This window comes from Passer domesticus, chromosome 3 (genome assembly GCF_036417665.1).
Source record: "Passer domesticus isolate bPasDom1 chromosome 3, bPasDom1.hap1, whole genome shotgun sequence".
Taxonomy (NCBI): Eukaryota; Metazoa; Chordata; class Aves; order Passeriformes; family Passeridae; genus Passer; species Passer domesticus.
In genome coordinates this window covers 106987031-107000077 of record NC_087476.1, presented here as the reverse complement: position 1 = coordinate 107000077, position 13047 = coordinate 106987031, and the positions used below count along the sequence as shown (strand labels likewise).

Below are 13047 nucleotides of genomic sequence, written 5' to 3'. Positions count from 1 at the left end.
AGCAGACAAACTGTTTTTTACATGATGTCACAAAAATAATTAAACTTAAAAAAAAATCCCCAAAATGCAAACAATAGTACCTTTTCACTTTAGTAGTTGGCAGCATGGCAGATTTCCACCACCCTCCCTCCCCCTCTTTTTTTAGAACTCAAATATTTTTTTTAATTTGAGCAAGTTATCTTTGAACTGAAGTTGTAAATTCGAAGATTAGGGGAAAAAAGCAATGCCCAAACCATGCTATCAAGTGTATCTTCCTTAATGTACCATTTAAAATCAATGTGTAAACACTCATTATTGCAATTTTCAAAGGATCAAGATTCAATGTGTCATCTACTTTTTTGAGGAAAGAATTTAAAACTTGCTGTCAACTAACTAAACAAATATATCACACGGGTTGAAATCAACCCCTTCAATTTAAGCATTCTATTCAGTAAACCTCTAATTTCCTAAAAATGCACCTTTTAACTGTATACTCTTTTTCCAGAGCAGCACCTGATTTTTTTTTCTCCCTCTGTAAATGACTCGATTTTTCTTTAGAAGTTACTTACAGCACAAAATTCTTCAAAGGATATTCTTCCATCACCGTCCTTATCTGCATTAATTATGGTTTTATCTACAATTTGCTGTAACTGAGTGTCTTTGAGATTGTTCCCAACCATCATCTTCAGCACCTGGAAGAGCTCTCCATTTGAGATATAGCCATCTTTGTCCATATCATAAATGCGAAAAGCAACTGCAGAAGTAAAAAAATAATCAAAAATAAATAAACCAACCATTTGATAGCAACTGTGGTTGGAAAACAATATATACTCACTTTAGAAAACACCTGAAATTGTTATAGCACCAGCAATAAAAGCATTCTGTGAACACCAAAAAAGAAAATCTTCCCCATCACAAGTAAAGCACTCAGCCAGCAAAAAAATCACAACCTTCCAGGAAGCAGATGACTTAAAATCCCATCTGGTTATTTTGCTGCAATCAACCTGGCATCAAGACTGAATTTATTTTTAAACATTTCAGTCTTAGTTATTGGAAGCTACATCCGTAACTGAACCTGTCTCTTTTCTACTCCTAAAGCCAGGGTCTGGAGATGCAGCTCTGAAACAAGAATTTCATGCTTTCCTACTGCAATAGCAAATAATTGAATATTATTCTCAGGCCCTGTAAGTTTACAGAACTATATAGCAAGCTGTTCTTAAATGAATTTACTTTTTATAAAAAACAGAAAGCAACTGAAATTCTTCAGAAAGCAACCAATCTCCTCCAACCTTCCCTGTAGAAAAGAGTGTTAACAAATCTTTACAACAAATAAACGACAAAATGTGCAAAAAACTTACAATCTACTTTCATTATTTTCCACTCTTTGCAACAATTTGAATTTGCCAATTTCTTAATCTTAACCTACAAAAGTGTATTTTTGAGGATCAGAAAATTTTTGTTAAGGAAAATCAAAATACTTACACCTCAACTTCTGTTCTTTATCTCCTTTGACACTGAACTGGGAGACTCCTTCTATAAATTCTAAACAATGCAAGGAAAACATGTAAAAAAAAGCACATTTTTTAATAAACAAAGAAGTCAATATTCAGAAAATTTCAGAAATTGTAAAAGCAATCTGATCTTTAAAATACTGCCCACCCTGTGACACCTAAATGTCTGTGTAGTTTGATATTTAATGTTCTTTAGTGGGAGGAGCCCCAAATCCAATGCAGCACTCACTAAACAGACTATGTCACACCAGCATTTAAGTAATTTTCTTTCTTCACAAGACCCTGACAGAAAACTCTAAGATCTTTACTAAAGCTACTCCAGTTGAGATTCTAATTGTACAACTCCTCTCAATACTGGTTTCTCAATGTAAATAATTACATTGAAACTGAAAACTGCTTTTGAAGAAATACTAAAACAATATTTTTCTATAAAAGAAAATTGGTTTTGCCAACTTCCTGTTTCCTTCCAAGAGGAACAACTCCTGATGACTGTATTAATCACAGCTCAATGTCACAGACAACACGATCATCATTGCTCATGACTATCTATTTTTTACAAGGGAATTTTGAATACTTCCATGCAACAACTACTGCTTCTGATCAAAACTCAACATTCTGGTTATACTGTAGCTACCCTGTAGACATTTAATGGGTTTTGCAGAGGTTACCAGCTCTTGCATATTAATATTTTATTTAAAATATCAGTCTGTCAGTATAATGAGATTTAAGTACTTTCTCCAATTTAAAAAAAGCAAGACTGATTAACCTTCTCTAGTCATAAGAAAAAACTTAGTTTTACCTTGAACAGAAGTTACAAACGTTATAATTTCAGACACTGTTTTAAGATGAACTAGTGAGGAAGATTTTAATCATGGCCCTTTTAATTATGAATATTTAAAATTAATCTAAAATTTTGAGAAATGTACTAAATCAAATCTTCTGTGTTGTCTGGAATTTTTTTTTTTTGTTTCAAGTGTCAATCTGGAATTTTTTTTTTGTTTCAAATGTCAATCTAAGATCTACCTAAAAATAACCCCATAAAAGAAGTATCAAGAGAAAAACCTGGGCTCCTTCCTGCTTTCTAAATACTCGAAAGGAGAGATTTCATTTGGACAAATACAACTTATGCAGAAACACACCATGTAGCCTACCACACTTTCTTCAGTTTCTCCTCAGCACTAAAATTAAGAGTCTAAATTGGTATACTTTAAGAGATATTTAATGCGTAGTCCTCAGCCAGCCAGACCTTGAAAGCTATTACTAAATCTGGTCTTTTAAACATTTCACTCAGAAGTGCCCTAATGCAGAGAAACTAGTTTTACTGGTATGTAGTTCCACTAGGATTTAGCACCTTATTTTAACATGTCTTCTTCACCTCTCCTCTCTCAGTTGAAGAAAAACTGGAATTTTAAAGCTCTAGGAATTCTGAAGTACCAGCACCTGTCACAGAACACTGTGCCTTACCTTTAAAATCCACTTCTCCATTGCCATCTGTGTCAAATATATCTATTACTCGCTGGACTAACGGGTTCTGTTGCAATTCAGGTAAAGACATGAACTCTTCCACGCTCAGAGAACCAGAGTTGTCCAAATCAAGCTTCTTAAATCTCTTTCCTAGTCTTTTTATCTCATCAGCATCAACTGAAATGAAAAACAACCCCAGACTTATTCTCAGTAAGAGGCTTCAGTAACCCTTTGCAGTTAAACACAAGGCACATTTCATTGCTTTCCTACAAATTTTTCTCCTACTTTATTTTAACTATTAAACACCTATAAAAATAACATGAAATTCTGAAGACAAACACAATTTTATTTTAAATAAGACTTACCTTTTTTCCTCCCTGCACCTGCCATAATACAGTTATTAGCCTTGTGACTCACTGAATACCACACGCTGACACAACATTTTGAAGGATTGAGGATGCTTAGCTAGTTCTTAGTCAGCTCTTACAGATACCAGCTATGAAGAATTTGAGGAAGAGACCAAGTGTTCTCCAAAGGAGACAGCATTATGTTTACATTGGACTAACATAATATGCCAGAAAGACAATTACATTGAACTTACTGGCAAAAGTACTTCTTCTTCAGCACACCGAACACAAGATCTCCAGGGAGATCAAGATAAGCAGGTTAACAGTCCTACTGGTAAACAGTTATCTCTCACCTACTCAAAACACCCCTCTGACTGACCTCAGGTCATTTTTCCTCTCCATCTCAGATAGGAAACAGACACACCTGTAGCCACAACCTGCATGCAGTTCTTTTTTTTGTCCCAGAAATTAAAGTAGATTCAGGTCCTGCAAAAGCGCCTCTTCATCTAATCTTTTCAAATTTACAGAGAATCTCAATTAAAACATATATCTAGTACCCCATTTTACATATCTGATTATGTCAAGAATGGACTAAACCTGTGAATCCATAAAAACAATTAAAAGCAATCATGTACTTTGCTACTGCTGAAGAGCTTGACAAATTTCTCCCTAACAACTTGAGAACACCCTGTCAGCAGCCTCACTTACGAGATCCGAGTCTGTTCACATGCTGCTTCACCCTTTTTAGTTACAAAGGAGCAACTGAGGTTCTTAGGAAGCCTAGAAGGAGCCCAGCACAGAGCAAACCACAGCAAACATTCCTTGCAGAACCTAAGGCTGCAAGCTTGCCCTACCAACTTTCTCCTTAACATGAGCAGTTCCCTCAGTATTTCTTAGCTCCATTTAGTAGTGTCTTTGCTCCAACAGTAACAGAAATTGTATCATATCTTCTACAAGGTACATACATTCACATTTCACATTACAGCAGTACCTTCTTAGGCTTTTGTAAAAGTGCAGCATAAAATCAAATAGCTCTGAGTCTTCCCAACACATAAGGTCAGCCAATCTGCAGAGCTTGATGTTTAGAAATTGTAGCCAACTCAAAGACCTGATCCTCTACCAACAGTAACCAACTGCCACTTCAGTTCCTTGATATCCTTGTCTGAAAAACAGTGAGATGCAAACAGAGAGTCCTCAGGACTGTACTAGCTCAGAATGAAAGAGAGCCTGACAGAAGTCCAAAGGCACAAGATGATTTTCTTACATTCTGCAGTCTCAGTTACTGCTTACAGCTGCAGAGGCAAAGGGAAAAAAACAGTCTGCAGTCCCAGAATAATCTTCTCTTTGCTGTGCCAGAAAGTGATGGACCTGATTCTGCCTCTAGGGCTACAAAAGTGAGATTGAACATAATTTGCTTTCTTTGGTTTCTAGTAAGCAATGTGGTATCTCACATAATTAATCTCTGAACTGCACTGAAATATTCCTTTTACCCCAAGTTTGTGCAGAAGCCTTGACCATAACTGGAGGTGTGCCCTGAACAGTACAACAGCACAGCAATGGCAGCAGCCCATTGCACAGCCACCCAGGAACCCTTCCAGATGACACAGAAGGAGACAGTACAGTAACCTGGATGTACAACATCATCATGGCACTAGAAGAACACAGTGTTAAAGAGGAATGACAAAACAGAGCTCCACAGGCAATGTTACAAGTTCCATCAGCACAAAATGCTTCTTCTTAACAATACACTGAAAGGTGTTTGCCAGCTTTTGCTTCTGTGCACAGAAATTCTTTTGCTTCTACTCATCCTCACTCCCAGACCTGCCACTGAACAATTAGTGGGCCCAGCCCATTTTAATGCAGACAGCACCTTGGCAAGCTGCAAATGTGGGAACTTCATTTTAGTGCAAGCTCTACTTGCAACTCCCATAGAAAGAGTTCACACCCTCAAAAAAGCCTCACAGCATAGAAATATTAAGGGTGACTCATCACACTACCTATGTAAGCACATTTCCCCTTGTAAAATAAGTACATGAATCGACATAATTTATACCTGTATTACTTCACTTTAAAACAACTAAACAGCAAACTAATAATATTGCCTATGGTGTATATAGTGCACTGTCAGCTTCTTACCAGATCAGTGGAATCACACTTTCAGTATTAATAGAAAGACTAATCTTTCTATTCTGGTCAGTTCTAAAGCCTCCCAAACAACCTGAAATACTTCATAGTTCTGCAACTTCACAAAATCACAATGGAGAAAAATGATAAGCATTAACACCGCTGGATCTCTTCTCCCTTGCCACAAAAACTAATGAGTTAATGAACTGCAAGTTCTATAACATTTCTAAGTACCAAAACACAGCAATGACATTTTCACAAATTAGGATAGAAACACAGAGCTGCCTGAAGCAGGACTACAGACCTTTGATCATTAGGTAACACCATTTTCTCACAACCCAGAGGTCATATTAAAGAAAGTCTTATTTCATTACTTCAGTTCCATTTCCTGGTTTGGGAGCTCAAGTCCATGCCATTTTTCCTCACAAATATAAGAGCAAAGACTGAAAGTGACACCCAGGTTCTGTCAATGTTCTGCTATGAAGTGGAGTTAATTACCACATATACAAGTCACTCACAAGGCTACACAGCTTAAATTGGCATAAGCTGGCACAAAAGAGCAGACAAGACTGTCTCTGCCATTGCACAGACATGCTAAGAAAACAAACTGTTGTCAGAAAGGTATTTTATCTCGAGTTAATATATCTCTAGCAGGAACTATCAATATGAACTATGAAACGAACATTTTCTTGCAGCACTGAGAAACTGATCCACTGGACACAGTATTAAAAAGCAATGCTGCTCTGCCATCATCTGCTGGGCACAAGAACCACTGCTGGGTTAACTAGCCTCACATCTGGAGTTAACAAGGTCCTTAAATTCCAAAACTAGCAAGTGTAAGAGAATAATTTTTTTTGGTTTTGTTTTAAAGATGGTAGACAAGGAGGTCAAGATTATGGATGATAAAGGTAAGAATCAGATCACAGGAAGGGGAGGAGGTTGCAAATGGATGTAAGAACATGTAATGAACATGAACATGTAATGAACATGAACATGTAATGAACATGTTTTGCTGAACTGTAACAAAGCAACAGCTGCTGCAATTATGAAATTAAGGATATTTGAAAAATGTTAATTACTCTTTCTCCACATATACACACACATCCCATTTCATAGCTCACAATAGCTCAACTTCAATGCACAGTCCAGGTACAAATAACTGGCAGCAATTTCTACTGGAAATGGGATTAAAATTTCTCATTCCAAACCTTGAAACATTCAAGCAAAGGGTTTGCCTGCCCTGGAGATTTGAAAGAGGTTCTTTTCTTAACAGGAGTCAAAACAAGTCAAAAAACAGTTCTGAAAAAATCAGCATCTCTGCCAAAAGCTGACCAAATAGAAAACTCTTTCTCTGTTTTGTTTCTGGCAATTGATACAGCATGAATGACAGTACTTGGAGGAGGAAATAATGAAAAAGCAAAGTAAATGCAGGGCTAAGAAAATTGCATTTAATAGTTCATCAGCATATAATACTCCTAATGAACTATGTGGATAAACATGAGATCACTGTGTTCATAACTGACTGTATGAGAATCTAATATCAGAATTTCATTATTTTTCCTTAAATATATTGCAGGCACCTCATCTACCATTAAATCCTTTCCACAAGCTAAATTTTAAAAAGCTTATACACTTGAAAAAAATTTGTATTTCAGCAGCATCTTTGTCTTCATAGAACAGCTTTAAGAAATAAGAATACAAATATAAAATAAGGGATGAATACATCACAGTATAATATGCCTTAGATTGGCATACCTTCTGTCTATTCTTTCTTCAGTTCACAGTCTTCATTTCTGATGACTTTCCCTGTCTATGCTGAATTTACCTAAAAACTATGCAAGTCTCCTAGAGCTTAATGTTTGCTTCTTGGTTCTCCTTTGGATTTTTTAAAGGGAAACAGCATACATTTATGTATAACAGCAGATTTCAATAATATCTTATTCATTTTTTGTTGACATTATCTCCCAAAATGCACATATACAACAGTTCCCATCTAAGATGAATGCTCCCCTATTTTACAATGCCTGTATTTTCCTTTTCCTTATCAACAGACTTTCTTGAAATTCCACATAGCTCTCACTGAAGAACAGAGCACTGAAATTAATTCTCAGTGTCTGAACAAAAAATATGATTTCGTGTCCATACAAACTCTCCAGAGTTCTGCTGGAAACTTGCACAAGGTACAAGATAGTTCAGCTCAAGGGAAAGCTGAGCTGAAAGGACTGATGGTGGCAGTAGCAGACAGAATTTAAAACCAGCTTAGGAGACAAGGCCAGATAAAAACACTAGGAACTCCTAGTAAGTCCAAGTCCATAGTAGTGTAAAAAGGGTGATACCACCACTAAGGAAAATCAGGACTGAGTTTTGTTTACACCGTTTGAGGCAGAGTTTGCCTGTGACTCATCACCACACTCCCAGCAACCCTGAGCATTCAGATCCAAATGGGCCTGAGCTCCCCAGCTGACAGGGTGCTCTGTGCTTCCCTTGCTTTTCAGCAGAACCACACAGCATCCCCTCACCTTGGCACTGATCCCTGAGCTCACTAACTTACTAACTGGCCGGAAATAGTAACTGCTAAGTGCTTTTCTTTAAAATGCTTTATTGGCAGCCCTGCACAAACATCAAATTCTGTACAGTTTTAAAACACTTGGAATTATTTATGTTTATTTCATAATCCATTCTGGATTTTGTTCCCCTTGTAATTAACATAAGGCAGGTGTTAAGTAGTTCTGGTACTAAGGATTTTTTTGTTAAAGAACTATCAGTACTTTCAAAAGACTCCTCTTCTAGCCAAGTATTAAAATTCTTAGGGCCAACACCTGCTTCATCTCTTGAATTCATCTGCATACATCTAAAAATATGATGAATCATGTTAAAATGCTTCCAAGAAACTACATGCAAATGCTTTGCCTCACTCCCATTTTAATGCAGGAATCTTATCTCTTAGTTGCTCACTTTCTAATATGCTGACCCACACTGCTGAGTTCCTCACTTCTGCCCCTCAACACAGCACTACAGAATGGTCCATCAGATTTTAAACAAATTCTGTTTCAAATTGTTAGGCATGTAACTGATGCTCAGATAAGACTGTGAAAACTATTCAAGTGGAAACTCAAAATGCTTTATTAGAAGCCAATTTCAGTGTGCTCTATGTTGAAGCCGTAATTTCAGAAAAAAAATTAATTATATTTTTTACAGTTAACATAAAGGTACACAGCTAACTTTTTATTAACCTGAGAGCCAAAACTAAAGAATGCCCTAAAACTACAGATTTCTGAAATCCACTACATTCAGTGATGCTTTAACAGGATAATATGCATTAAGAAGCATGGTACACCCATTGCTGCAGAGCACACAGTATACACACAGGCATCTGCAAAGGGTACAGACCTTAGAAAAGCTGTATATCTCAGCAACTGGGTTCTGAGCACTTCTGAAATCTAAATGTCTACTCCATATTTAAAAGGTTGGCTTTTCAGATACTCTTAGAATACTGGCTCAAAGGTTTAAGTAACAAAAGTCAGATCAGAGCATGCTCACAGAGCCCCATTTCCACTAAGTTTTCAAACATGAAATCATTATAGACAAGAATATTACAAAGGTATTAGGAGAAATTTTGCTAATCAAACATGTTCTGAAATGAATTTGAAATGTTTCCACACTAATTTTCCCCCAGAAGAATGTATTGCAGAGTTCTCAAAATAAAACAGACCTTCAGCAAAACTTGCACCTCTACCTACAGCCTCATCTGATTCACGAATATAACGTTTCAGAGTAGCAACCACGTCAGCCATTTCAGTTTTGGAGATCAGATTTCAAAAAGATGATACCCTTGAGAACACATTCAACCACTCGTCTTGTATATGCTTACACACAGCTGGCCTAATCCTTTTCATGACTTCAGATGTGTCAATTACAATTTTCTAAGTTAGGAAAGAGATACTAGTCTTCTTATCCTAAAATCCAAACACTCTACAAAAGAGTGTTTATATTAAAAATACTGTACTATAAACCATTCTTTACTCTATTACAAAACAGTCTTCTCTACATCTTTTTGCTATGAACAATTTGACAGATTCTGGCTGACATCAAATTTTCACCATGGAAAGCACTGGTAGGTTTTCATTAATTTCTGGCACAGCACAGCTGAGAAACAAAACCAAACCACTTTAAGGAATCCAACAACACTAATTCACCCACTGAGAAGAACTAATGTTCTAAGATGAAAGGTTAAAAGAATATGCTTGACTATCTAATGGTGTGCATCCTCTCTGTGGTATCCTGGATTTGCTTCATGTAACTGCCTACTTTAACACAAAATTCTTCTTTTGAGACACCAAAATAGGAACTGTAGCACCAAGCAGAGGTTATGACCCAATGCCTCCATACAAACAGCATTAATACATTATTACTAACTGGCAATCTCCAAACGGTGAAAATTTAAAGTCCGTATGTCCTAGATGGCAAGGCAATGTGTGTATTCTATTTGCCATCTGTTAGAGGTGTGGCAGTTATCTTCTGTTAATCGGGAAGTTTTCTTTATCTCTTTCACAAACCAATCCTCCCTTTGGGGAGACATCTGCTGTTAATGGGCTATTGAGTGTCACTGCATGACTGATAAAAATTGCAGCATCCCATTGTGAGATGCTCCGCCCAGAGGGAGGAGCCAAGCATTCCTAACTGGATATAATCTGCAATTTTGACACACCAGAACAGCCTTTCCACTGCAGTCCCAGAGGAACAGTTGCCTTTTCTGCTGGATCGTCAGAAGAAGACTACACCCTTCTCCAGGATCCCTGCTCCAACAGAACCACACCTGACACTCCAGGAGGACTGCAGCCACAATTCCAACTGGACTGCTACCAGCAGCCTGACCCACAGGGTGTCAGGCCGTATTTTGACTCTGTCAGTGTCGTTTTGTATTACTGCATTGTTTATTTTATTTTTTATTGTCTTCCCAATAAAGAACTGTTATTCCTGCTCTCATATCTTTGCCTGAGAGCCCCTCTTAACTTCAAATTTACAACAATTTGGAGGGAGGCGGTTTATCGTTTCCATTTCAGGGGAGGCACCTGCCTTCCTTAGCAGACACCTGTCTTGTCAAACCAAGACACCATATCAGATAATCTTCAAAGACATTGTCTGGCCTTGCCTTGAAAACTTTAGACCTGCAGTAACAATTTCTGGGAAGGAGCAGGAACATTTAACACTTGAGGAACAGCATAAACATCTACTTGGCAAGCTTGCTTCCAGTCATGCAGCTGTGCACACCCGTGCCCAAAACCCCTGGCTTTCAGGATACTGAGGCACTCAGGATCTTTAAGCACAGCACTATCATTGCAGTGGCTGGGCCCATCCAGGTAAAGGAACCTTGGTAAATCCTTTTCCCGGTGTGTTGAGATATGCTGCCCAGGGATACAGCCAACCTTCTGCTGTGAGAAAGGCCATCAGAGCAAAACAATCTTGAATTATGCAAAACTTCACATTTAAATAACAACAGCCTCAACACATCATTTAACAGAATATTATGCAAAAAATCATCAATTGCTGTACAATAAAAATGGGTGAAGAAGCTCAATAATAAACCTTTAGGCTGCCCATTGCTACCAATGAATACAGTTTGTACTAGAATCAGAAGTTAAGGATGGCAACACACTGCTTACATCTCTGACATTGACATGACTAGCTAAAAAAATAATTCTTCAGAAACCAGTTTGTCCATAACAAAATACTGACCAATGGAGAAGTATTGTAAGATTGAGAAATATATATGATTCAGGAACACACTACTGAAGTCTTCATCAAGTACAAAACTCCAACCACGTATTTGCATTTAACAAAATATACTGAGAGCATTACACAGCTATGCACTGCTGTGGATGATATTCCCAAGTGTTTGCAAACTTATGACTCAAACTGGAATCCATGTAGATGTTTGTATTAGGCACAGAGGACTTACAAATTCCCAGCTAAAGTCTCATTTCTCTGAAAAAACATATTTAAACAAAGATTTCTCCATGACCATTTATTTTCTATTACAGTTTGAGTTACAAGAGCCACAGGCCAGCACAAGCACATGACAAGCACTGTGAAAGGAATCTAGAAAATAGTCCCTCTCTTGAAGGGTTACCCTGTGTAAAAACAAGACCCAATTCACCCAAGATAAGAAATTTTATCAAGTGGTTCAGAAGACACATACACATGTCTACACACACTTTAGGGCTGAAGAAAATCATTCAATAGAAAAAGCAATTAAGAACAGGTACACTTGGCACAACACCACATGGACATTTCACAAGACAACCCTTTCTTTGGTGAGCTTTAAGTGAAAAATACTTTGTCATTTTTACAGGATAGACTAACCCCATGAGATGGAGCAATGAGTTTTATTCTCACATGGCCAAAAGCAAGTGACACCAAGTGGGTTCTCACCTAACTGCTTGGCTGCAAACATACACAAGGGAAAAAAGAGCTCATTTAGTCTCAACCTCTCCCTTCCCCTGAGGGCACAAAGGCAGTTTAAGCAATATACTTCACTCTTAACACAGCACAGACTGCACCATGACTGCTCCACAGCCCTGAGGAACTGGCACCAGGACTGATGGAAAAGCCCCACTGGTTGAACTACACTTCACCCTACAGACATCAAGACTATCATAAGGTTTTTTTTTTAATATTCTAATGGAAGACTCAAAGAAAACTTTAAGTGATTTTTATTTTAAAGATGGATTGATTTTTGATTTTACAATCTAAAAGCAAAAGCTGTATTATTTCCAAAGGTAATTTTTAACCTTTTAATTTTATTCTTTTAGTTAGTATATAAACTGCATATCATACATGGAAACTGTACATATCAATTCCCAAACAAAACTGACTTCTGTAACAATACAGTGTAGCAATTAAAAAAAACTTACAGTGCGAGCACATTTCCAAAGGGTAGCTTGCCTCATTTCCCTGAAACACAACAAGAAAAAAAGAACAAAGTTGCAATTACTCCTAGATTAGCTTTAAGCAACTATTTAAATTTCAGCACTGCAAAAATCTCAGGCAATACAAGTTACATTGTTATTTTAAAATATATATTTCAGACCCAACAACCATAGACAGTGTTTTATTTGAATACATCTATGTTGCCAAAACGTACAAAGAAATAAAAAACCATTAAGAGGTCTCCTTAAATGACAATTTCCATGAAAATGTCAGTTCACATAATTATGACAAGAAATTCAATCCCGTATTCTAAACTCAGAAAAACAAACTCACTACTTATATATTGAGGAAATGCTACCTTTCAAGTTAAAAGTATTTAATTTCAAAACTTCACAAAACCTGCTTTACCATTTTATTTCATAAGCAGAAACAGACATGTCCTTATAAACTCCGATGACAAACCTTACTCAATTTGCTTAAGAAAGCTGTTTTCTTTCCTGAATCATCTGCCCGTTCCCCCGAAAAAGGATTCACACAGCAAGAATTATGCAAAAGAAGACTTTTACATGACCAGAAACTCAGACATAATAGCTTTACATTTAATATTTTTGTAATGTACTATGTTAATATGTTCCTGCTTTGTAACTGAACGGCAAGTCAAACTAAGACTTTAAATCCTTGCTACACAACAA

At 37.0% G+C, this 13047-nt stretch overlaps 1 protein-coding gene across 1 annotated transcript in view; it reads right to left on the bottom strand.

Annotated features, from left to right (window-relative positions):
• The window catches only part of PPP3R1 (protein phosphatase 3 regulatory subunit B, alpha), a 38720-nt gene that overhangs the window by 2972 nt on the left and 22701 nt on the right, over positions 1-13047 (bottom strand). Inside the window, exons 2-5 of the mRNA XM_064414915.1 lie at positions 12340-12379; positions 2955-3131; positions 1462-1521; positions 549-733 (exon numbers count right to left, since the gene is read on the bottom strand). Coding sequence (XP_064270985.1) covers positions 549-733; positions 1462-1521; positions 2955-3131; positions 12340-12379 — 462 coding nt within the window. The remainder of the gene's footprint in view (positions 1-548; positions 734-1461; positions 1522-2954; positions 3132-12339; positions 12380-13047) is intronic.